Source organism: Panthera tigris, chromosome X (genome assembly GCF_018350195.1).
Source record: "Panthera tigris isolate Pti1 chromosome X, P.tigris_Pti1_mat1.1, whole genome shotgun sequence".
In the NCBI taxonomy this organism is placed as follows: Eukaryota; Metazoa; Chordata; class Mammalia; order Carnivora; family Felidae; genus Panthera; species Panthera tigris.
Genome location: NC_056677.1, coordinates 36,228,652 through 36,256,145, shown reverse-complemented (window position 1 = coordinate 36,256,145; position 27,494 = coordinate 36,228,652). Strand labels below are relative to the sequence as shown.

Here is a 27,494-nt window from a genome sequence, read left to right as displayed (position 1 = left end):
CATGTGTTTAGGGGCACCTGGGTGGCTCAGTCGGTTGGGTGGCCGACTTCAGCTCAGGTCATGATCCCACGGTTTGTTGAGTTCGAGTTCCACGTCAGGCTCTGTGCTGACAGCTCAGAGCCTGGAGCCTGCTTCATGTTCTGTGTCTCCCTCTCTGTCCCTCCCCTGCTCGTGGTCTGTCTCTCCCTCTCTCTCAAAATAAATATTAAAAAAAATTTTTTTTTTTTAAAAAGGAAAGAACGCATGTGTTTGTAGGGTGGGAGTGGGGGGCTCCAGGGAAGGAGGCATTGGAGAACAGTGTAAGGTTCTTGAGAAGGACAACTGCCCTTTCTTGAGAAGAACAGTCTGTTTTTCATCTTTAGATAATGCCTGTTCTTTCTATGAAATAATAATAAATAGGTTGTTTTCTTTAATGACCTTGCTTGACAAAATTAAAAGCTGACTATCCTATTTTAGTCCCCCCAAATTCTATTTAAGATCACAATATAAAAACAAATTTAAAATTCATCTGTTTCCCGATTTGTCATCTAAAGAAGAGTCCGTCATGTTTAGGTATGCTATTTACATTGTAAAACAATTTTTATGTAAGAGATTATTTTTTCTATCCGGATTATCAAAATCAGCCCATTGTACTTTTACTAGAATTTGATGAGTTTAATCACATGATGAAGAGTGTATTATTCCTTTGTTACTTACTAATCCAAAGTCGAAATCTTTTCTCCTATTTCGAATCAAAGAAGTGAGAATCTGAGCCCAGTGTGGCTTTGTTGTTTGTTTGTTTGTTTGTTATTAACGTTTATTTATTTTTGAGAGAGAGAGAGAGAGAGAGAGAGAGAGAGAGAGAGAGAGAGTGGGGGAGGGGCAGAGAGAGAGGGAGACACAGAGTCCAAAGCAGGCTCCAGGCTCTGAGCTGTTAGCACAGAGCCCAACAAGGAACTTGAACCCACGAACTGTGGGATCATGATCTGGGCCCAAGTCGGATGCTCAACCAACTGAGCCACCTAGGCACCCCTCGATCCCAGTGTTTTAATGACTGAAATACTTATCAGTCCTAAGGAATGTGCTCATGGAACACAAGGATTTGCTTTGGGCTCTGCCGGGGGACCATGTTTCTTGTGGCTCATCTACAGGGCCCAACTGTAGCTCGATAACCTGCTTGCTCTAAAATCATACTGTTTGTTGTTTGTCCATATGCTGCCTTCCTCCTAGGACTTCTAGCAGCAGAAAGTAGGTATCCCTTTGTTTTCCTCTAAGCTTTATCTTTTATGCAAAAGTGTTTGGCTTTGCATGGTTCATAAGCGGCTTGACTTTTTCCTTGGCTGTTTGTGTTTAGATGTTTGATTGTGAATTTTAACACAGCCTGACCACAAAATCAAAACGTGGCTGTATTGATTTCTCGAGGCATTACCATACAAATAGTACTAACTTCTCACTTTCATAAGAGGAAGACAGGCAGTGTTAAAATTTAAACTGCACTTACTATTACCTCACATCTGAATTTCAAGCACGAATACGGTAATTTGGGGGAAAAGGTAACTTTTTTTTATAGTTTTGCTTTCAAGAAAGCTTTCAGGGTAAGTGAATTTTCCTTTGACGATCGCACCATCTATAAGCAGTTTATACTACTCTCTATTATTGACTGAATTTTTAGTTAATTAATATGGAGCTGTGGAATAAACTCCCAAATTCATGTGTCTCAACAACTTTTACCATTGGGAAGGCCATTTATAAAGACTAATATAATGGCTAGATTTTAATTACAAATGAATGTAATTTGATTATGTGACAATATTAACGTAAAAAGTAGGTAAGAAATTAGACACACACACACACAAATGAGTACAAATAAGAGTAAGGCTATCTGAATAAGATGGGTGGATTGTATCAGTGTCCATATTCTGGCTGTGATGACACTATAGCTTTGTAAAATGTTGCCATTGGGGACACTGAGCAAAGTATACAAGGGATCTCTGTATTTCTTACAATTGTATATGATAATCTATAATTATTTCAGTAATTTCCATTAAAACAATAGAATAAACCTTTACCTCTAGGTTGTACTTACTGAGGGGAAGTATATAAGAGACAAAAATAAATCAGAAAATATGGATGCTAATAATTGGATACATTGTCACATTGTCTTGCATTTGTTACTCATAGCTCCAATTGCACCTGATTTAATACAAAAATCTCACAGTATGTTAGTTATCCGTTGCTGTGTAATGAATCCCCTCAAAGCAGGATTTATCCTTTCACGCTTTCTGTGGGTCAGGAATCTGGATATGGTTTAGCTGTGTGCCTCTGGCTCAAGATCTCCCATGAGACTATAGTCAAGCTGTCGTCCGGGGCTGCAATCTCATCTGAAGACCCGACTGCAGGGGTGGGGATGGAATTCTCTTCCAGACTCACTGTACTATTGTTGACAGGCTGCAGTTCCTTGCTGGCTAATGGGTCCCTTCCTAGGGCTGCTCACAACATAGAAGTTTGTTTCTCCCAGCATGAATGATCAAAAAGGGAGGGCAAAAGTAAGAGTGTCCCAGACAAAAGCCATCTCAGAAGTGATGTCTTATCATTTCTGCACTGTTCTCTTCATCACAATGAGTTAATGAGTCCAGCCCACACTCCAGGGAAGGGATTTGATTATACAAGGGTGTGAATAGCAGGAGGCAGGATCTTGGAGGCCATTTTAGAGGCTGTCCACATTTTAATGACTATTACAATGTGAGACACTTCCCATTCGTAACTGCTTTTGTTTCTCCAGATTTAGTACGTCTCTCCTTTTTTTTTTTTTTTCAATCAGTAGACCTATCATGTCATTTGGAAATGAAAGCGTCTTAGAGGTATCAAGTAGTGCTTTTCCATAGTTGTAAAGTTTTATATGAATGAGCACTTAGCCAGCAGAATGCTATTTAAAGTGCTTTGACAAATCTGTGCCCAACAATGGTGCTATTTGAAAACAGACTATTTTAACAAGCATAATGGCATTAGAATTATAGCATTTGTGCTCCGACAGAATCCATTTACAGGGTGTACTTCTTTTTAACTAATACTAAATTTTGAGGCATCTGCCCTATATACATAAAGAATCTAAAGGATTTATCACCATGTGTAAGTTTTCATAGCTTGAATTGCATATAGTTCAAATGCTTAAGCCCAAAATACAATTTCTATTACAGGATTCACTATTGCTTATAACTTGATTGATAACCAGAATGTGCTTTGTACAGTGTGAATAAAAGCTGTTGTCCAGGGGATAAGGGGAAGCTAGCTTTTGACTGCAAAGGGACAAGAGGGAACTGTTTTGGAAAGATGAAATAGACACTTATATTAGTGAATTTGAACTTAATAAACTATACTTTAGTAAGCAGGTTTTTAAAAAACGCTCTTGTGCTTACAGATAAGGGCTTTGATTGGGTAGGTGATATGAATGCGTGTGTGTGGTGAAGTCAGTGTTGTATAAATGGGATTGCTAATACAATAGGAGAGAGATCATTGGTAACTCCAGAAAAAGCTAGACTAGGTTCAGATGGTTAATTTGCTCAGTGATACTGGATTTTATAGCTATACATATAATTTTTTAAATATACACATACAAATATTTTGTTACTGAACCAACTTGCATGCATGTGTGTATGCAGTTATCAGATGTATGCAGTATATACATTTATCAAAACTCGTTGAACAGTACACTCAAGATTTGTATATTTCACTTTGTAAATTTTACCTGTGAGAGAGAAGTGTTAAAATCTATGCTGAAGTGTTTAGGGGTGCAGTGTAGTGATGATGTGCACTCTGGCACTCGTTTTGAAATGAATGAAGGGGCACCTGGGTGGCACCCCTTCATTAAAGTAAATAAAACTTTAAAAAAAGAAATGAATGAAACGACATGAATTGATGGATAGATAGATGTGTGATAAAGCAAATATTGCAAATTGCTGACAATTGTATAATGTAGGTAATGAGGACAACTCTTTCCACTTGGTATTTGTTTGAAATTTTTCATCATAAAACATAGGGGGAAAGAATTTTAAGAAGACAGACTCAGCCCACTTTGAGACTGAGAATTTTTAGCTTAAACATTCTGTTTATTTTTCTCTCTTCCTTTCGAATTATTTCTACTCAACTTTTTCATGAGACTTTTCTAATCTTGTGATGCAGTTGTTCTGGACTCAAAGTTTTTATTGGCCTTAAAAGCATATTCCTCTTTAAAGAAATAGACTGAAAACATTTTTAAAACAGTTGACAAGTTTATGCTTTTTGGTTATTTCTTAATAGTAGCAGAAAACCTTTGCAAAACTTGTTTGCATAGTATGGTTCTTAGAAAAAGTGGAAATGTTCAAAGTTAAAGTGTATAATTATCAACCTAAATTTTTTTAATGTTTATTTATTTTGAGAGAGAGCACACACACCCGCGATCAGGAGAGGGACAGAGAGAGAGGGAGAAAGAGAATCCCAAACACAGACTGACACAGGGCTCAATCCCATGAACCGTGAAATCGTGATCTGAGCCAAAATTGGGAGTCAGACACTCAACCAACGGAGCCAGCAGGTGCTCGTATCAACCTAATTTTTAGATACATACTTGATCACCATATGAATTGGGCAGAAAATAAAATATTCGCCTGAAGGCAAGGCTTTGTTTCCTTCTAATTTATCATTGTGAAGGTTTTGGACTAAGGCCTACAAAAATAAGCCTTATATGGGAAATAAATTGAGATTAAAGAGAGGATAGAAATTGGACATCCTCTCATGACCAAGTGCAAATTATTCAGACGTGTTGCTGAGAGTGAAACATGATTTCAGGTGGAGTCCATCTGTAGTAGAATGACTAAGTGTCACAGACCTGACTTTTGGGACTTGCTCTTCTGCTCACTGCTGTGGCCATTTGACCCTGGGAGCCTCCAATTTTCCAAGTATAAAAAACACTTACCTTGCGGCACCTGAATGGCTCAGTCGGTAAAGCGTCCAACTTCATTTCGGGTCATGATCTCACTCACAGCTGTGAGTTTAGGCCCCATGTTGGGCTCTGTGCTGACAGCCTGGAGCCTGCTTCCGATTCTGTTTCCCTCTCTCTCTGCCCCTCCCCCACTCACGCTCTGTCTCTCTCTCAAGAGTAAATAAACATTAAAAAAAAATAAATTAAAAAAAACACTTGCCCACAGGACAGGGTTACTATGGAATCACATAAGGTAATGACTATAAAAGCACTTTGGAGGGGCGTCTGGGTGTCTCAGTCATCCAACTTTGGCTCAGGTCATGATCTCACGGTTCACGGGTTCAAGCTATGCGTCGGGCTCTGTGCTGACAGCTCAAAGCCTGGAGCCTGCTATGGACTCTGTGTCTCCCTCGCTCTCTTTGCTCCTCCCCGACTCATGCTCTGTCTCTCTCTGTCTCTCAAAAATAAATATTGAAAAAAAAATTTTGATAAAAATAAATAAAAGCACTTTGGAAGTTATAAACTTACACAAACATAAGTAGCAAAATAATTTTATTATGACTTCAAAGAAACTGTGCTGTAAAATAAGCTGTTTTCTGTGCTTAGGTATTGCATTATAATGCTTGATTTTTAATTCTTCAGAATTTACTCAGAAAAAAATAATTTTAATCAAACGCATTTCATTGTGTCTTTTTGTGCAAAGCCCTCTAACAAAGCTCAGCCTGGAATACAAAAGTGAATAGAATACCTACAGTCCTGCCATTAAATATATTGCCCCCTGAGGTGAACTCGTGCTATTTATTGACTGAATTTTTTCAAGGCAGTTACAAGTTTATTCAAAGGTTTTATAGGGGGGAAAAACATATTTTTCAGTGTTTGAGGAAAGTGAATAGTTCTTTCAGATATGACAGGATTAATCCACAAAATAAATACCAGTAGCAGTTAAGAACCTGTGTGTGTGTGTGTGTGTGTGTGTGTGTGTGTGTGTGTGTGTGTCGCGCGCGCGTGCGCGCTGTGTTGTGTTGTCTTAATTATTACTACTGCCTCAATGTTCAAAACAAATAGCAGTGGAAAAGCCCAGAAGTATCTTTGTATACCTATATATCTTATAATGAATTGAAAAATTATGGGACATTTAGATGGGCTTGGTGTTGAACTGCAGATACCAGTTGTATGTATATATTAGATGAAGAATGTGTTTCTGTGGTTCTGGTGGTCATACCCAAAGAAAGAAAGAGAGATATCAGTGGAAAGTGTTACAATGATCAAGGGTAAAGAAAGATTTTGAGGTTAGACCAAAACTATGCATTTATTCAATGTGAAAAGATAAAGGAGAAATGAAATAAAAAGTGTAATTTTCCTGCCTAATTTCAGGAACTTAAAATTTGGGACATTTTACAGAAACTGCATTAGGCAGCTTGAGTACAGCTATGGAAATGCTTCTTTTTGTGATTGAAAAGCCCCAAAGTGAACCATATTTGGGTACAGGATAAGACTATATAAATCAGTTCAGAAAAGGTGACAAGATCCAAGGAGGTTAAATAGACCTGTTGACCCAGTTGGTGTTGCCTACTGGAAACACAGGCTAACAATACTTTTGTGCTTTTGTGCTTTCCAGCAAAGCATCCTCTTCGTCCATCAGAGCACATTAGACCCCAGGTGGAGGTGTTGAATTCCTGTTCATCCACCTCCTCTCTAAGTTTGTCCCAGGGTCTCGCTAGGCAGCCTATTTCTGTGACACTTTGTTTTTTCCTCTTGTAGATCATTTACTTCAGGGTATAGTATGCCTGCTTAACACACTAGCCTGAGAGCCCCTTCCTCAAGGCCAGGAATCATACCTGTTTTCTCAGAAGTTCCCACCTAGCACCTGGCAAGAAGTAGGAATGTTCACTAAAGGGTTTGGTTATTTTCTAACCTGATAAGGTTCAGGTTCTTTTCTAGCCTCCATATCCATGCATAAACCACATGTAGCTTCTTGTTGACATTTCTCCTATGTCTCCACATATAGCCAATTCATGTAGTAGGTCAGGCAGAACATAGACTTCAGAGCCAGACATCTGGGGTTGAATCGTGGTTCTCCCACTTCCTCGACTTCTCTGAACCTCCGTTCCCCATCTAGAAAGGTCAGGTAATATATATCTACCTTACTGCCTTGTCCTGAAGATGTGCCCGGCACAGAATAGACACTCAAGAATTGGGAGCTGCTGTTATTATTTTGTTTCTTTAGAACTTAATTCAGTGTGTACTTTGTGGGTGTTCTAAAATGAATCAAATGTAGACCTGCTTTAAGGACCTGACAGCACAAAAGAGTGAACAAGTGCACACATAAGGTAACCCAAACAGATATTACATGGAAGCCTGGGAGTTCACAGACCAACAAGTGATACAGCCCTGGTCTGGTACAGCCAGAATTGCTTCCCAGTGGTTAGACTTGCCCTCTTGGTATTCACTAGATACAAGGTTGTTTTATTTATTTATTTTTTAAGTTTCTTTATTTGTTTTTGACAGCGTGAGCAGGGGAGGGGCAGAGAGAGAGGGAGACACACAGTCCAAAGCAGGTTCCAGGGTCCGAGCTGTCAGCACAGAAACCGATATGGGGCTCAAACTCGTGAACCGCGAGATCATGCCATGAGCCAAAGTCGGACACTTAACCAACTGAGCCACCCAAGTGCCCCATGTATTTCGAATATTTTTTATAACGTTTATTCATTTTTGAGAGACAGAAAGAGACAGAGCACAAGTAGAGGGAGGTGCAGAGAGAGGGAGACACACAATCCGAAGCAGGCTCCAGGATCTGAGCTGTCAGCACAGAGCGTGATGTGGGGCTCGAGCCCACAAACTGTGAGATCATGACCTGAGCTGAAGTCAAATGCCTATCCAGCTGAGCCACACAGGCACCTCAAGGTTCTTTTATTTTAATCTTAGAGTATTAATAAACTGCCACCTAGATGATTTATCTGCATAAATGATACTGGCAGAAACAGTAGAAACTAGGTAAGATTCCACTAAGATAACTGAATGAAAGTGATAATTAGGTTTCTGTGGTATCTGTTGAATTTTTTTAGTATACAAACATTTTGTTGGTATTTTTGTTATTGCAGTTTGGTGAGTCCAGAAGTTTAGAACTGGCTTTAGTAACTTCATAAACCTGGTATCCTTGAACTCTGCTATTGACGATGTGCAGGGGTCAGGGGCTCAGTGGGACATTTGGAACTAATTCCTTCATATCATCTCTTGTTTTACAAGGCTTTCAGTAAGGGATGATGAGAGAGCTGCCTTTGAACTAATTTCCAGAGTTGTTTTTTTTTTTTCCCCTACTCAGAACAGAGTAAAATTCACGAGAAGAACAGGTAGAAGGAAATGGATTTGGTTAATGCCTTTTCAGAAACAGCAAGGGAAATGAGGACTGATTTGTGCCTTGTACCTTTTTTTTTTATTCTCCTTGATACCCCCTCAATGCTTTTAGTTGAAGAATACCAAGAGACTCGTAGGCATAATCATTCAAAATTTAAAAGTATCCACACACAGTCCCTTCAGTAGGCAAATGGTCAAACTGTGGTATATCCATGTAGCAGAATACTGCCCAACAATAAAAAGAATTAAACTATTGATACACACAGCAACCTGGATGAATCTCCAGAGATCTATGCTGGGTCAAGAAAAGCCAATCTCAAAAGATTGCATACCATATGGTTCCATTTACATAGCATCCTCAAAATGAGAAAATTACAGAAATGGAGAACAGGTTAGTTAGTCACCAGGGGTTGGGAAGGGATAGGATAGGAGGAAATGAGAGTGGCTGTAGAAGGGCAAAATGAAGGGTCCCTTTGGTGATGAAAATACACTGTAGCTTGACTGTCAGTGTCATTGTCGTAGTTGTGATGTTGTGTGGCAGTTTTGCAAGATGTTCTCATTTGGGGGAACCGGGTAAAGGGTACATGAGATCTCTCTTTATTATTTCTTACAACTGCACATGAATCTACAATTATCTCAAAAAGTCAAATTTGTGTAAAAAAAAAAAAATACCCACAGTAATTTCCACGTGGATAACCACTTGATTTGTGGCTTACACCCCAAATCTTTACCATAATTAAATCATACTGCAAAAAGCAGTTGCTTAGATAGCAACTTTTTTCCATTGTAGAAAACTTGGAACATATGGACAAGAACAGAATGAAGTATAAATAGGAAAGTAAAGATCACTGCTGTTACACTTTTGGTGTATTTCATTCTGTTTTTTTCCTGAGCTTGTATATGTATTTTTTTCAGTCATAGTCGGGAATATGCAAGTTTTTGTGGTTTTGCATTCTGCTTTCTTGAATTTCAGATCATTGAGGATTTCTCTATGTCTTTAAATTCTTCAAAGTAATTTCCATGTGGCTATATATTACATTCTGTGGATGTTCTATACTTTATTTAATCATTCTGAATTATTTGATATTTTCTATGATAAATATCCTCATACATAAATCTTTTTTGCATTTTCCTATTTTTTTCCTTAAGGTAGTTTTTTTGGAAATGGAATTACTAAGTCCAAGTACAAAAGCATTTTTAAGGCTCTTTGAAATATGTTACCAGATTGCTTCCTGGGAAAGTGATACTAATTTACATTCTCACCAATAAGTGCGTGCAATTGGATGAGGTCCAAGGCCAAAAGTAATTAGAAACAGCATAGAATTCCAGAACAGAAAGATTCAAGACTTTTTATCATGATCTAAAGCAGAATTTCTCACCCTCAGCACTATTGACATTTTGGGCTGCATACTTCTTTCTCATGAAGGGCTGTCCTGAGTATCGTAGGATGTTTAATAGCATCCCAGGCCTCTACGCACTAGATGATAATAGCACAAACTGTCCCCCTACCACCACCATAGTTGTGACAACAGAAATGTCTCCAGACTGCCAGATGTCCCCATGGGGGGCAAAATCGCCACTGCTTGAAAACTGATCCAAGACTTATATATGCAATGAGGCACTTACTGTTAGAATTTCTCAAACACTGTGTACACGAATGTTGTGAAGCTAGCCTCTTAGGGTTCTTTCTCTGGAGTAGGTATCTGCATACTGTCTGCAGAGGAAAATAATCATTTCTTTGAGGCTGTGTAAGTGACTTTGTTACTCCCCAGTATATATCTTTCCCTACTGAAGCCTCTCTGGATTCCAGGTTATAAGAAGGAATTTTAAAGAAAGTGATCACACTACCATTTCCTTTGCCCTGCAGAAATGATTTGCCCTAATATTTAATAAGGTATTTGGAAGTGTCAGTCAATATGCTCAGCCTTTGTCTTTGTCTTTTGAATAAAAAGGGCCTAACAGATTGAGAACAACTTGATTCTCTTGACTTTGTATGGAAAGGAAGGAGAAAGAATGCATTGGGATTTTTACTAACTTAAGTTTCAGCCTTAAAAATCCTAATAAGCTTGTTTTACTCAGCAGGAGCACCTAGTCGAAGGCTTGTCCCTCAGATTTACAGCTGGCTTTGCCTTCAGTTCTTGATGGAATATACCTGTAAGAAAGGCTCGCCTGTGTTATTTCTGTAATATTTTAAAACATCATATGGTCAAGGAAAGGACACCCTCTTCCTAATGCATAACTTGCTGCACCCAGATCTTCCAGTAACTCAGTTATAGTTAATGCATTTCCTTAATGCAAGTAAAACCAGCTTCAATGTACGTACTTTGAAAAATGAGAAGCACACAAATACATTGTCACAAACAGAAACTCACTGAAAATACTCTATCCTTAAGCAATATGAAACTCATTGAAGACTATTGAGTACAAACATGAACCTTTGAAGTTCTGTTTGTTGGTCCATTGTTCTGAAGTGCAAGATCTAGGTTACAAAGGTTGGTTTGACATTGACTTTCTATACTGGCTGTTTCCTGTTTGTTTCCCTTAGGAGCAGTCTCACAGGTGCTGGACAGCTTGGAAGAAATTCACGCACTTACAGACTGCAGTGAAAAGGACTTAGATTTTCTACACAGTGTTTTCCAGGATCAGCATCTTCACACACTACTAGATGTAAGTCTATCTTTTTTTAATTTATTTATTTTTAGCATACCTTTTTTACTTTACATGAATTTCCAGGCATCCATCCTAACAGTCCATTTTCAGTTGCCTTCAGTCTGTGAGAAATGTGGGAAATCATCCATTATAGATTCATAACTGAAATAAAGCATATATAGTACAAAGGTAAGTCACCATGAAAAGACTTATATAAATCTATTTATGTATGTTGTGTGTGCGTGTGTTTCTCTTAGGGGAATCCGCTGATCTTAGCTGTGCTTGCTTTTTGTTGCTCTAAAGATGTTTTAAAACATCATACCTGAAGCATGAGTATAAGAGAGAGAAAAGTAAACCAGATACTGTGTAATAGACTAATTCACACACACACATTTCATATTTAACATTGCTGGTTTTTATGGACTCAGTCTTCTCCTTAAAAACATAAGAATATATGCTATCATTAAATACGACAGGCTCCACTGACAGCAGATTGAAATACAAAGAAAAATCAGAAGCTGGGAGTTCACATATGCCTTTATTTCAGTCACATTTTAAGTAACATGCCTTTCTTAGATAACTTGGTTGCCTTCAGCAGTGCAAACTTTCTTAGTACATATTAGTCTGTTAGTACGTGTTAGTCTTTTTTACACGAAAAACCTTCCGTATTAAGAGAATGTTACTTGCTTTGCGGTGCCTAGCGCTTCTTGGTGCTGATTAATCCACCATAGGACACAAATTATACTAAAGCAACATTCCCCAGGATGTGTTCTACAGCACATTGCTCTGGGAGAGAGTGATTGGCATTGCCATGGAGGGGGAAGGGGGTAGATCTTAAATGTACTGGTTAAATTATTTATCGATTAAGTAAGTTAGGGAAATGCTACATTCTTTACGCTTATATAGGTTCACAGTGGATATTACTACTTTTTTACTGGTTTTTTTTTTGAGAGAGAGACAGACAGACAGAGAGCAAGGGAGGGGCAGAGAAGGCGGGGGGGACAGAGGATCCAAAGCGGGCTCCGCACTGACAGTAGAGGGCCCGAGGTGGGGCTGCAACTCAGGAACTGTGAGGTCATGACCTGAGCTGAAGTCAGACACTTACGACTGAGCCACCCAGGCACACTGGATATTAGTATATTAACAGCTCTGAGATGCCCTATAGCAAAGAAACCTGAGGGACTCTAATAGCATTTCAGAAACTAATTTGGGTGTAGAACTTGTTTTCACAGCCCTGTCAAGTTGACGAGGACCAGTTTGGGAAAGCTAAGCCTATGAGTGTTGCATACGTTCCAAGTTCACGCTGAGTGCAGTCATAGGTAACCTACAGTTACTTCTTTGCATAAATGCAGTCAAATCAAATTAATTATCAAATTTTAAAAATTAGTTTGGCTTTTTTACATAGTGTCTGTCTTAATCAGGCCTGACTGACTGCCATAGCACGCAATCCTAAAATTTGAGTGCCTTAACAGGATAAAAGCTTATTTCTTGCTCACATCAGAGTCCAGTGCAGGTAGATTGGGGGTGGGGGTGGGGAATATCTGCCACACAGTCATCCAGGGATCGGGCCTCTTCCATTGTGTGGTTCTGCTATCTCCCAGGGTTTTGGAATCTTCCACTGAATCATTTGCACCCAGCAGCAGATGAACAAAAATGGAGAATTTTGCAGAGTCATGGTTGGAAATGGGCTGTATCACTTTTGCCCACATTTCAATGGCAAGTACTTGTTACATGCCTGCCTAGCTACAAGAGAGCCGGGGAATATAGTTTTAACATGCACGAAGTAAACTAAGCCAGACAGGGAAATATAGATACTGCATGGTATCACTTATATGTGGAATCTTCAAAACAAAAAAGTGAAACTCCTAGAAACACAGTAGAATGATGGTTGCCCCATGCTGGGGGGGAGGTGTGGGAAATGGGGGAGAGGTTGGTAAAAGGGTACAGACTTTCACTTATATGATGAATAAAGTCTGATGCATAACATGGTGACTGTAGTTGATAGACTGTATTGTGTAATGAAATTTGCTAAGAGAGTAGAACTTAAGTGTTCTCACAAGAAAAAAAAAGTTAGGGGCTCCTGGGTGGCTCAGTTGGTTAAGTGACTCTTGGTTTCGGCTCAGGTCATGATGTCACAGTTCGTGAGATCAAGTCCCGTGTTGGGCTCTGTGCTGATAGTGCAGGCCTTATGGGGATATTCATTCTCTCTCTCTCTCTCTCTCTCTCTATCTCTATCTCTATCTCTATCTCTATCTCTATCTCTATCTATCTCAAAGTAAATAAGTAAACATTTTTTTAAGTTAAATATGTGAGGTGAAGAATGTGTTGATTAACTTGATGGTGGGAATCATATCATGTTGTACATTTTAAATATATTACTCAATTGTACTCCAATAAAGCTAAGAAATGCACTCAGGAGGATAAGGAAATGGGTCTTCTCTTTAGCGTAATTTATCTTAGGTAATTTGAGGACATGTCAGATTAAGTTTAATTACAAATAACTGTCACTTTCCTCGGGCGCCAGAAAGCCTTTGAAATGCATTCTGTTTTGTGGAGTGCTCTTGACACTGCTGCCACCGCTGCTTAGCATTCCATTTTCTTCTTCATCATCACCATCATCATAGTTGTCATTATTGTTTTGTGTCATGTCAATTAGAGTTTGACCTCTGTTCATTGGCTAAATATCTCCTGTCGTCTATCATTGCTTCCTGCAATGCAGAAGGTTTTCACAATAGTGAATTCCCTGCAGAAGTTCTGCCCTTTACTAGATCTAGCAAGTGGGATTTTTTTTCATGTTTATTTATTTTTGAGAGAGACAGAGGTACAAAGCACAAGCAGGGAAGGGGCAGAGAGAGAGACAGAGAACCCAAAGCAGGCTCCAGGTTCTAAGCTGTCACCACAGAGCCCGATGTGGGGCTTGGACCCATGAACCACGAGATCATGACCTGAGCTGAGGTCAGATGCTTTAACTGACTAAGCCACCCAGGTTTCCCACAAGTGGGATATTTGAAAGAAGCTGCAGCAACGCATGGAGATTTGGTTTATTTCAATGTAATCAGTGGTTAGGTCATTGCTAAGATCTACGGATCTGAAAGATCAAGGCCTTTTTGTCATTTAAGGCTCAGAGAGGCCCAAACTGTTTTTCAAGGTGGTATTTTTCTGACTAGTGTAACAAGGCATCTGAGCACAGCCAGCTGGAGACTGCAGGGGAAATGCAAGGACATCACTAGTTTCTACAAGGAGGGGCAGATACTCGGACACAAACGGGACTTTGGAACTGAGCCAGGCCACCACTTACTGCTCAGTGCTAAGCTTTTCAGACCTCACTGAAAACGTGTGTTTTGAATAACTGCTGCGTTCTTGGGTAGACATTGTAACAGCTTCAGAAGAGACTCCTCGATTTTCATGAGGAAAAACACACTTAAAGTTCCTTTGGATTCGTATGAATTATAAAGTTAAGAAAGTGTGTATAGTATCAGCACCTACCCTGTCAGTGCATGTCAATTTGAAAAGGAGCGAGTGGACCGAAAAGGAGCTGTGCCCGGTAAAAAGACACCATGTCTGCAGGATTTTGCGGACAAGCACTACACACGAATCTCAAAACCCCCTGAAATGGCTTCACTGTAAGGCCATTCCCTGGGAAGTGCTGGGTTCTGAAGATCCAGACTGGCTCCTCCTTCAATGAGAAGCTTAATTGTCATGAATGAACTGAGCCATCATTAGAATGTGCCCTCATGATCTCCAGCCCATAAATATGGCTCATTAAGCCCTTGTCTCAGACTGTGTTTCAGTAATATAATCAATGAAGTTTTCAAGTAGCTGCCATATAGAGAAGTCTAACCATTGAAACCATTTTTAACACTTAAGTGCTTACGCAAAAAGGAACGTGGCATGACCAACTCTTGAGAAAAAGCTTTTCAAATTTTGACCTTGCATTGCTCTTCCTTCTAATAATGTTCCATAGCCTGTGCTTGGATGGGAATTGTTGTTTTACAGAGTCAACACTGATTTTTAAGGATTCCAAGTAGTGACACCTAGTGGCATAGTTTTGTGGCCCATGGATTGATTGTCACTTAACCCCACTGAGCCATTTTATAAAATATCTTTATTTTATTTAAATAATTCCTGTTAACAACACTCTAAGCAGCTAAGTTTGAGGTCATAATTTTTAAGCTGACAAAAAGAGGATTAAGTTCCTACAAGATCATCTAGGACTTCATTTTTTCTAGTCATGCCTTTTGTTTTTTTTAAGTTTATTTTTATTTGAGAGATAGACAGTAAGCAGGGGAAGGACAGGGAGAGGGAGACAGAATCCCAAGCAGGCTCTGCGCTGCCAGCACAGAGCCAGATGTGGGGCTCGAACTCATGAACCACAAGATCATGACCTGAGCTGAAGTCAAGAGTCTGACACTTGACCGGCTGAGCCACCCAGGCACCCCCTAGTCATGCCTTTAAAATAGTAAGCTGAAAATGCAACAGAAATATTATTAGAATTTGGAGGAAACAAAACATCTGTTGTGTTGAAAGAATTTATATTAAAACAAAAGGAGAAATACTGTGGTCGCACTAAAAGGGGAAATGCTTTATGATTTGAACTCTAGTAAAACACCTCTAGTTTAATCTGTAGTGAGAAATTTAAAAAAAAGAAAAAGAAACCGATCCAGAAATTTCTAAATGTTTGCTCCCCAACCAGTTCTACCTGGCACACATATGCTACTCCTCACTTTTCTGGGAGAACTAAAGAGGCTTGACGAGGAACGGTGTTTGGTCTAGCTTGGTCCATATGTCTGTTCTCACGAATTAAAAGCACCGGTGCAGAGGTGCTCTGTGTATAAAATACGCAGATCAATTTCAGTAAAATGTATTTTGGCACATGTATGAGCTTGCTGAGGCTGCCACAACAAAGTGTCACGACCTGGGTGGCTTCAAATAACAGTCTGGGAGGCCAGAAGTCCTAAATCAAGCCATCAGCAGGGCCATGCTCCCTCCAAAAGCTTCAAGGAAGACTCCTTCCATACCTCTTTGAGCTTCTGGTAGTTGCCTACAATCCCTGGGGTTCCTTGGCTTGTAGATACACCCCTCCAGTCCCAGCCTCCGACTGCCCATGGCATTTTTCTCTATGTGCCTGTGACTCTGTGACGACCTTTTTATAAAGACACTTGTCATTGAATTTAGGGCCTGTCCTAATCCAGTCTGACCCCATCTTAATTAAATCTTCAAAGACCCTATTTCCAAAATAAGGTCACATTGTGAGGCTCCACATAGACGTGAATTTTGAGGGGAGAGTAGTCCGCCCAGTACCACCTGGAAACCTGATTTTGCCCTGAATTGATTCTTCAGGTGTGAATGTAAGTTACACAGATTTAATATAAAATAATGAAATGTTACCCCATCATTCTTTCAGTGAGCTTGCTTGGGAATTGGTGTTAGGGTGTACTTCTGCCTCTTAATGATATTTTGAGTTAGTTTTGGCTTGCCACTTGTATGTGATACATTGGATTGTCAGATGACAGATGCGTTTTTGGACCGAAAAATCAAGAGTTTTTTTTTCAGTTAAAAAGCCTTTTGCAAGTGTTATTTGCTGGTGATTCGCAGTCTTCTCAATTTTTTGTAGAAATTTTGCTATTACAGAATAAATGTTTACTTTGTAAGTCAACAATGTCATAAAACATTGTTAAATGACACATTTATCTCTGTCTGCCAAACTTTGACAACTAGTTTTAAACATTCACCCACCATCTGTCATACCTCTGAACAGCTGTTAACATTCGTTATAGACGGCTGTTTCCATAGTAAATGTGATGCCCCACCTAATTAAGATTATTTTTGTGGGAAGTCCTAAAATTATGTTCAATTTCTGATTAGATTAATAACTCATTGCAGTGGCAGCTTAATTTAGCACTTTTTATGTTGATTTATATGTAGATTTTTATTATAGATTAACTGGTATTTTAAGATATTACATTAGAAATAAATCCGTGTCTGGAATCCTGCATATTTTGTATAACTGACATCTTTATTATAGTTTTTTACTGTTTAGGGAGAGTTAGAGAGGGTTTTTTATCCAGCATTGGAAAACTACAACTGTTGATTTACTATTTTGGTTTTTTGAGATGATATTAAATTAGTAGTCCTATTTGGGAACAGCATATTTTTAGAACTCCGAAGTTTCCTAAAGGGGGAAAAAAAATGGAACTTCTGCAGTGATTTGATGTTTTCCAGCAATTTGCGGTTTGAGAAGTAAGTTGATACACTGTTAAGTTTGGATGTTTAAACAGATTACCAGTCAGGAAATGCCAAAGCTAAATTTCCCATGAATTTGTAGTCCAGTCAAGTTAGACTTAAATGTCTAGAATATTCTGAGCACCTTCAGCAGTTGAACTACTGGGACCTTCTCAGGGTCCCTTCGAGTCTTAATCATGAGCTTCAGCAAATATGAGAGCAGCCAGGTGGCGGGCCAGTGGTGTCACCTTTGTGCTACTTTGCCTCCTGGGGCCTGGAGACTGAAGCACACTGCTGCTCACTTGGGGAAAAGGGGTCTCTCATTCCACTGTGTCTGACTGGATGGGCAAAACTCCTGTGCCTGTTTCTATCAGTGTACCCACGTATTAGCATCAATAGAAAATTACCCCATGAGGGGTGCCTGGGTGGCTCAGTCAGTTGAGCGTCCTACTTCGGCTCAGGTCATGATCTCGCGGTCTGTGAGTTCGAGCCCCACTTCGGGCTCTGTGTTGACAGCTTGGAGCCTGGAGCCTGCTTCGGATTCTGTGTCTCCCTCTCTCCCTGCCCCTCCCCCGCTCATGCTCTGTCTCTCTCTCAAAAATAAATAGACATTTTTTAAAAAATTAACAAAAAAAAGAAAATTGCCCCATGCAACAAAGTCCCTGGGGTAAAGAGAGCTAGAAATAGCATATATCCTGAATATTTTCAAAGTAGTTTTTCTTCATTCTTAATGAAGTTACCCACAAACTTAGCAAAAAAAAAAAAAAAAAAAGGCTACTAAGTATATGGTCATTCATTAAGCAGCAGTAGAAAACGAATACAAGCAGAAACAAAGCAAGGTTTGTCTGCTCTTAACCATTTCTATTCAACATTGTACTGGAGGTCCTGGCCAGTGCAGTAAAAAAGCAAGAAAAAAAAAATTCAAGGCATGCAGATAAGAAAGGAAGAAGTAAAACCATCTTGTCACAGAGATATATTCTTGTATGTAGAAAATCCTAAGGAATCCACACAAAAAATCCGCTAGAACCAATAAGCAAGTTTAGCAAGAATGCGGGGTATAAGATCAATATACCAAAATTAACTGCATTTCTACATACAAGCAGCAAATCATGTGAAAGTAAAAGTAAAGAAATACAATACCATCAAAAAGAATAAAATAGCGAATTGAGCAAAAGTATAAGAGGACTCATACACTGAAAACTACAAATGTTGCTGAAAGAAAGTAAAGAAGTTCTCAATAAATGGAGATAAAGAGATTGATTGTTGGATTGGAAAACAGTATTGTTAAGGTGACAATTTTCCCCATATCAATCTATAGATTCAAGACAGTCCTTGTCAACATCTCAGCAGAATTTTTTGTTTTGGTAGAAGTTGACATGCTGATCCTAAAATTTATATGGAAATGCCAAAACGGTTTTGAAAAAAAAAGAAGCTCAAAGTTAGGAGACTGTTTTCAACGCTTACTACAAAGCTACTGTAATGCAAATAGTACAGTATTGGTGTAAGGATAGACTTACAGATGAGTTGAACGGAACAGAGTTCAGAAATGAACCTTCCCATTCATGGTCAGTTGATTTTTCAGCAAAAGTATCCGGGCAATTTAGTGAGTAATGAATAAATGATTTGTTGTTTGTGGGTTTTTTGGGTTTTTTTTTTAATGTTTATTTTTCTTTGAGACAGAGGGGGCAGGGTGGAGGGAGACACAGAATCCAAAGCAGGCTCCAGGCTCTGAGCTGTGAGCACAGAGCCCAACACAGGGCTCGAACTCACAAGCCGTGAGATCATGACCTGAGCCAAAGTCAGACACTTAACTGACTGAGCCACCCAGGTGCCCCTGTTATGTTGTGTTTTGTGTTTTGTTTTGTTTTAACATGGTGCTAAAGCAGTGGGATATCCATATGCAAAGAAATTAACTTAGACCCTTAACCTCACATCCCACACAAAAAATTACTACAAGATGGATCATAGATTCATTTTAAGCTTAAAATAAAATTACTTTAAAGAAAATGTAGGAGTACATCTTCATTAGCTTGGGTTAGTCAAAGAGTTCTTAGATATAACACAAGGGAACTCTTGGGGATGAAGGAAATGTTCTACAACTGCGCTGAGATGATGGTTGTACAACCGTATAGATTTACTAAGAATCCTCAAACTATACATGTACAATGGGCAAACTGTGCAGTTTGTAAATGAAAAAGCTTTTCTTTTAAGTTTACTGATTTTGAGAAAAAGAAAGCATGTGCACATGAGCAGGGGAGGGGGAAAGAGAGAGATGGAGAGAGAGAGAGAATCCCAAGCAGGCTCCGCACTGTCAGCACAGAGCCTGTGCTCCAACCCATGAACTCTCACGATCATGACCTGAGCTAAGATCAAGAGTCGGACATTTAATCAACTGAGCCACCTAGGTGTCCCCTGCCCCTGGCCAATAAAGCTTTTAAAAATAATAAATGAGAAAGAATTCCCTTTTATTTAAAAAAAAATCTATTTTACTGCTTTTATATATTATTTTAAGGTTAGGCACTGTTGGAAGTTCCTTCCATGTGCTGTGGGTTACAGTGTACCATGGATCCCACTGTGTCATTTGTAATCCATTGTTCCCACTATGACACCACTTTCCAGTGTCTCCTGGATTTGTCCCTGTGTCCTGGCACCAGTCCAGCAAAGCCAGACTGCCCTCAGCAGTGCCCAAAGCCCACTAAGGGGTGGGGGGGTCATCCTTTTAGGTTTCACAGGGTCATCACACTGATTTCCTCCTTTCAATATTTCACTTTATGGCTAAGAATTTACCACTCATTGACTTAAAAATGCTAAATTTGTTTTTCTGTCCCAAGAACTGTCTTCTTAACCAATGTGTAGCTGTGCCTCACGAAAGAAGTCCAGATTATCTTTTTTATTTAAAAACATTATAAATCACATGATTTTATATACTTTTCAATAAGAGGGGGTACCTTCTCAGAGCAACGTTTTAGTTATTCATTTCTTCTACATGCAAATACATATTTGTCATTTCCCAGAGTTCACAGCCTTTTAACAGATTTGACATAATAGCAGTTTTTTGTCCTTTTACTGTGGTAAAATATAACATGAAATTTACCATTTTAACCATTTTTTAAAATGTTTCTTTATTTTGAGAGAGATAGTGTGAGCATGGGAGGGGCAGAGAGAGAGAGGGTGAGAGACTTCCAAGCAGGCTCCTCACTGATAGCGGGGCTTGAACCCACGAACCGTGAGATCATGACCTGAACTGAAATCAGGAGTTGAACACTTAACTGACAGAGCCACGCGGGCACCCCCATTTTAACCATTTTTTAAGGTTCAGCTCAGTGACATTAGGTAGATTCACACTGTTGTGCAGCCATCCCCACCGTCCATCTCCACAACTCTCTTCAGCTTCTGCAACTGAAACCCTGTACCTGTTAAACAGCAACTCACCATTTCGTCCTCCCTCTAGCTGCTGGTAGCCGCCATTCTACTTTCTGCCTCGATGAATATGACTAGTGTAGATACCTCATGTAAGTGGAATCATACCATATCTATTGTCTTGTGACTGGCTCATTTCACGTAATGTAGTATCCTCAAGGTTCATCCATGCAAAGCATGTATCACAATCTCCTTCCTTTTAAAAGCTGAAATAGTCAACCCTCTTCCCCCCAACTCTGGTCCCTGGCAACCACTAATCAGATTTCTGTTCCAATAGTTTTAACTTTTCCAAAATGTCCTATAAATGGAATCAAACACTGTAGCCTTTTGAGTCTGTCTTTTTTCACTTAACATTATGCCTTGATATTCATTTACTTTGTTGCAAGGATAATCATTTCCTTTTGATGAAGATGTTTTGAGAGTATCTGAGCAAGAGAAAAGAGAGAGAGAGAAGGAAGAGAAATAGAACAATGGTTTTGAGGAGTACTGTGATGTTGATCAAGAATCAGGTATTTGAGGCGAACCTAGGTGGCTCAATTGGTTAAGCTCCAACTTTTGATTTTTGGCTCAGGTCATGATCTCACAGTTGGTGAGATCAAGTCCTGTGTTGGGCTCTACACTGAGGTTGTGGAGCCTGCTTAGGATTCTCTCTCTCCTTCTCTCTGCTCCTCCCCCACTAGAGCACACTCTTTCTCTCCCTCTCTCTCTCTCAAAATAAATAAACAACAAAAAAAAAAATCAGGTATTTGAGAACTCCATTTTATGTATACACCACATTTTGTTTATCCATTCATCCAGTATCAGTGTTTTATGGTAGAAAATTCTATAACAGGAAAAACCAAATTTTCAAAATAAAGCTATCCAGTAGTAGGGAATTCAGCCTCAGTTCTATCCCTAAGCAGTTGCTCTATGCAGGCTCCAAGTTAGCTCCTATGTTCTACATCTTTGTGAAGAGGACTGTGATTTTCACTGAAAGCATGATTAACTGCAGGAGTCTCTCTAGTTCCCTTATTTGTTCAAATGAATTACTTTCTTAAACCAGGGATTGGAATTTACTCTGAAATTCCAAGAATAATGAATCAGCTTGTCCCTGGTCCCAGTGTTTCCCATTCTCTTTTTATGGCACCACGGTCAACTTTACCAGAAGGCAAAGGAATGTTCCAAAAGCCATCAAAATGCAACAAGCACTGATTCTTCTTCATGCTGTTCTCAAGGAAAGGAGGAGTTTTCCCCCAGAAAGGAATGTGGTATGCTCCCTTGAAGAATATTTGTTGGGGTTGGCTTGCAGCATTCATCATAGTTGCTTTCTTCTCTTTGTGACCCTTCACACGTTATCTCATTAAAACCTCTTCTGCCAGATCATTTTGTTCTTTTTTTTAAATGTTTTTAAGTGTTTGTTTATTTTTGAGAGACAGAGACAGAGCAAGTGGGAGAGGGGCAGAGAGAAAGAGGGAGACACAGAATCTGAAGCAGGATCCAGGCTGTGATCTATCAGCACAGAGCCCAACACAGGGCTCAAACTCACAAACCATGAGATCATGACTTGAGCCGAAGTCAGACACTTAACCAGCTGAAACACCCAGGCGCCCCGTTTGTTCTCTTTTAACTTGCCACAACGGAAATTCATTTTTACTACAGTTTCTTGTACAAATGCTTGGGGCACCTGGATGGCTCAGTCAGCTAACCATCTGACTTCGGCTCAGGTCATGATCTCACAGTTAGTGGGTTCGAGCCCCACATCAGGCTCTGCGCTGACAGTGTGGAGCCTGCTTGGGATTCTGTCTCTCCCACTCTCTCTGTCCCTCCCCCAGTCATGCTTGCTCTCTCAAAAGTAAATAAATAATAAAAACTTAAAAAAACACACAAATGCTTAGTGCTTACCTATGCAAAGTAAAAGTCACGTCATAAGTTAAAAATTATTGTCTTGCCTCAGTAACTTAATACTATGTGACACACTTGATGTAAATGATTTCTTGTAAAACCACAAATTAATAAGATATTCATTTAGTTTATATTTAACTATTATCGTAGATGCTTCAGAAAAGCACATTAGGAAATGAGGTTTCAGCACTCTTTTAATGTTGTTAGTAGTTTGTTGTTTTTTTTAATAGAAAAGAAATTCATATCCTAGTGACATTCCTCACAGGTGGGCAGATGCTTGGATCTGGTATTAAAAAGTACCCTATTGGGGCACCTGGGTGGCTCAGTCGGTTAAGCGTCCGACTTCGGCTCAGGTCACGATTTCACAGTCTGAGTTCGAGCCCCGCGTCGGGCTCTGGCTGATGGCTCAGAGCCTGGAGCCTGCTTCCGATTCTGTGTCTCCCTCTCTCTCTGCCCCTCCCCCATTCATGCTCTGTCTCTCTCTGTCTCAAAAATAAATAAAAACGTTAAAAGAAAAAATTTTTAAAAAGTACCCTATTTCAGAAGGCTTGATGAAAAGTGAAATAAAGTAACTGGTTTTTCCTTATGCTTTCTTTTGCTTACTCAAGAATAGGCATGATTTGTTTCTTACAGGGCTTAATTTTAGAGTTCTTTGCCAGCTGAAAAAGGCCGACAGAGCAGTCATGTCAGGTCATCCGAGGCCACTGCTGGAGTTTCTCAGAAAGAGCTGTCAACTGCCCAGAATCTGCCACAGTGGCTTATATTGTTAAGCCACCAAAAAGGAGAGTCTTTTTAGACCGAACTAGGAGATCAAGCAAGTCTTAATTTCCTGGTCTCAAAAATAAATCCCTGTAAGTGCGATGTTCTAATGAATGGGCTTGAAACAAAAGCAGCTCTGAATACAGACAACTGTAACCTAAACCAAACGAGGGCCTCCTTTGGGGGAACTTTCACTATCAAAATCCAGAGTACCTCACATCCCTCTCAAGAACTCTTGAATTGGCCCAGATGAAGTGATTGCTTAGTTTGCTATTTGCTGTCAGAAGAAAACTTGCATAATTGATTGAGTTGCAGTAGCATATTCCCAAGCCAGCTGGGCCCCTTCTTAAGACCTCATCGTGATTCTCTGAAGCTTGATTTAAGCTAACATTTCAGTGCTCTACCATTAGGCTAAAGCTTTCCTGGGGCATCTAACTCAAAGGCTTCCAGGAACGTTGACCTGAAGACAGCAAGTTTGTATATGAACTTGAGCAGGAAAAATAGATATTTAGGTCTCAGAAGATTGTTCTTCAATCTCTAATTTCATAAAACTGGCTCCAGTGCTGTAGCTAAATAGCAGTTCCTTATAGTTTAGTAGTAAACCACCTTTCCCTAGCAATTGGCCAGATTTCACATGTATTTTTTAAGAATACTGTTGGCTATTGATAGCTGACCTGCTGGGTTCACCGAAAAGATGTGACGTTGCAACTTGTTTCAAATCCCCCATCTTCTTCACAGACAATTCACAGAAACGGTAACGAAAGTTCTTAATAAGACAGCCTGTTTCCAGAGCAAGTCGTTTCACTTCCCATTATCATTGCACAGTGTGAACTTGTGGGCACTCTCGTTATCTGTTTTACTAGGATCACAGGCACATTTCATTACATACCTTGCGGCTAAATAAATATTTGACACTTGAAAACTTGAATTCCTTTCCAGCAGGGGACTTCTTTGGTCCATCTGAAGTAAGTGGTCAGAGGGGGCTTGCTAATGAACCTCAACAGAGTTCCCTGCAGCTCTACAAACCTATTCATTTTTTGGCCCACGTCTGCAGTCTATCTGCAAATGTTAAATCTTCTCTCAGCCAACACACATTCTGGTCCTGAGATTGGGTTTTCTCTGTGCTCAAAAGTTCGTGGGACATATAACCCAGCGATAGTGGTTTTATGCAGTTCTCTGCCAACCATTCCATTTTTTACACGTTGATCTTGCTAAATGCTGCACATAAAGTAGGAGCAAAACAAACACTTCTATTTGAGGACTAGAAATCGGAAGAGAGTGAGACCTGATGGAATATTGTCTTTAAAAAAAAAAAAAAGGAAACTTGGTTCATTGTGTTGAACATAAATACAAAGTGGCATCTTAACTGATCTCGTCTTTAAGTTTGGAAGTACAGTCTCAGGAGAGTTGAATTGATTATTACCACCAACTTTAGACTGCTCTGTTTAAAATGGCCAATCTCAAATAGAGAATTGTGGCCTCCTAACAGAACTGTGCTTCTACTTTCTTAAGACAGAAAGATGAAGCGCGTCCACATAGTTGTGTGTGGTCATATCTGACCCAGTGCCAGAGAGCAGCCTGTCTGAGACAGTGTGAAACAATCTGTTCCCCTTCCAGCTGTTCACATTTCCTCGTTTTGCTGTGTGTGTGTGTGTGTGTGTGTGTGTGTGTGTGTGTGTGTGTTTTAATAAAAAGTGCTGAAGTTGGTAACCTTAACTTCATTGGAAAGAGAAAACAGCAACAGATTCGCTCTTGTTTTCTCTCTAGGGATAATTTATGAACATTCTTCCCTCCCTCTGCCTCGTCCTCTACACCTCAGCTTTACAAATACACGCGATATCTTCAAACTCATGGTTGCTGGACGGTAGGGGTGGGTGTGGAATGGGTGAAATAGTGACAAGGATGAAGGAGTGCACTTGTGATGAGTGCCTGGCAATGTTCGATCACTGTATTGGTACACCTGAAACTAATATAACACTGTAGGTTAACTAGAATTTTTAAAAAGGGCGGGGGGGGGGGGGAGGAAAAAGGGTTCAAAAAATAGGATTCTTGGTATCTTTAAATTTCAGGAAGGCAAATAGCAAAAGGAAATAATATTTTGTCATTCCAATCCACCGTGAACTTAAGCTTCTTGAGCAGGGGTTGGCAAACGACAATACTCAGGCCAAATCCAGCCAGCCACCTAATTCTATAAATAAAGTTTTATTGGAACACGGCCATGCCCATTCACCTATGGATTGTTAATGGCTGCCTTTGCATACACAGCTGAGGTTGAGTGGTTGACAGAGCCCTTACCACCACAAAGCCTGAAATATTTACCATCTGGCCAGGAAATGTGTAGAATTCTAGCATTCTTTAACCGGGCAAGGCTTGCAGTTGATTGGCTAATATCTTTCAAATCCTATTATTTTGTATATTTTTTCCAACAACCTGCAAATAGAGTTTTCTACAGTTTGTTCCCCAAATATTTGCTGACGGTGTCTCCCTGACATAAGACTTTGTGTGTTACTGAATTCTGATACAAGCCAAGGGAATCTGATATGAGAGAAAGGACAGTGCCTCAGGAGTTCATGGTCCAGTCCCTGCTGCTCTGGCTGCAGAATCCTGAGCATGACACTTCACCTCACTGGACCTCAGCTTGCTCCTTAAAATGGAGGAGCTGAAGAGACAGATTACCTTTAAAAAAAAAAAAAAAAAAAGTGGAGGAGCGAAATCATGTAAGTCCTCTTCCACCTTGAAAATCTGAAAGTCAGATTGAAACACACACACACCTTGAAAATCTTGAAAGTCAGTCTTGAAACACACACACACACACACACACAGTCAAAATATATTTAATTTTGAGGGAAAGTTCTTAATTATGCAAGAAGGACCAAACATAAGTCATCTGGTTCCTAAAGAAACAAGCTAAGAAATAAGTATTCCCAGTCTGTTTATTTTTTTGTTACTCTGAATTTTTTTTAAATATCTATTTACAGTTCCTAGGCACCAGCTCAAATATGCCTTTATTTTTTAAAGAAACATGTATTAAACATCTCCTGTGTACTCAGCCCCTTTTGGGGTGCTGTTACTAAATGTCAAAGAACTCGAGTCTGGTCATGGAAAAGAGAAAGCACCCCTTAAACAGCATGTTCCAGAATCCTGTCCCTCAGGCAGCCAGCGCCCTCTTGGCCATCGATGCCCTTGGTGTGGCAGGTGTCCAGAGGTTGGCTCTGTCCCGGACTCTGCATCCTCAGTATACTCTGCAGCTTGCCTCAGCAGCACCTTCTCAGTTCCTGTCCCCACATGCTACCTGACAGCTACTTACTTCCAGGTCCCTTCGCTCCATGCAGACAGCCCTCTTGGACAGGGCTCCATCAAGATGGCCGCAGCCAGATCACACTGTGAGGCAGTTCCTTGACTCCTGGGAAACACACACTCTACATGTGTGGGCTGCCCTGCCACTGGCCTCACCCTGCTGGCAGGGACAGCCCCGGGTGGCCTCCAGCTAGGAAAGAGGCAGGCGTCAGTATCTTTTCACTTGCGACCACAAACACCACCCGTCAAGCTGCCCCAAGGACTCTCTCTCACAAAGGGCTCCTACCCAGTGCACCAAGATGAGCCCCCTAAGTTGCTGTGACTCTGCAAGCATCCCTCCAGAGAGTGAGATAGTGAGCTGTCGTTACTGGAACCTCCCATTTCTGCACATGGTTCCTTTGGAGCATCCACCATCTTCCACTTGGCATGAAGAAGGAGGCAACTCTCTCTGTCTTCCTACCCAACAAGAAGGAAAGGGGGATCAAACACTTGGTCTCCTCATCCTGTGATTCCTACAGACTCCAGGCTTCTGAATAGACAGAACAGGGCATTAGGGCAAGTTGGGGAAGGGCCATTTTGGCTGCCTTTCAGCAAGCCCTAGAGGGATGGTCTGGTGGCTTTCTAGTAGACTTGGTACCACTTACTTCCTATTGGCCTTAGCTCTGGGCTCCAGCTCAAAGTCCAAGACAACAGTTGAAGTCCCAGAGTGCATAATCCTAGATATTCTTTATAGTAGCTGCAGCCTTCCTTTGTTCTCAAAACCCAGCCACCTCTCACTTGCCCCCATGCCTTCATAAAATTCCACCTAGACTTGAACTTTGAATCCATAAGAATGAGAAGTTGAAAAGCTGCATATTTCAGACTACTGTTTTAAAACACTAATGTTAGGAGCGCCTGGGTGGTTCAGTCAGTTGAGCATCTGACTCTTGATTTCAGCTCAGGTCATGATCCCAAGTTCATGGGATCAAGCCTCGCA

At 40.1% G+C, this 27,494-nt stretch overlaps 1 protein-coding gene across 8 annotated transcripts in view; it reads left to right on the top strand.

The window, feature by feature from the left end:
* Positions 1 to 27,494, top strand: part of CASK (calcium/calmodulin dependent serine protein kinase) — a 354,627-nt gene that overhangs the window by 258,300 nt on the left and 68,833 nt on the right. For all 8 annotated transcript variants that reach the window (XM_007084353.2, XM_007084352.2, XM_042973928.1 and 5 more), the window contains exon 11: positions 10,836 to 10,957. In XM_007084353.2, the coding sequence (XP_007084415.2) occupies positions 10,836 to 10,957 (122 nt within the window). The remainder of the gene's footprint in view (positions 1 to 10,835; positions 10,958 to 27,494) is intronic.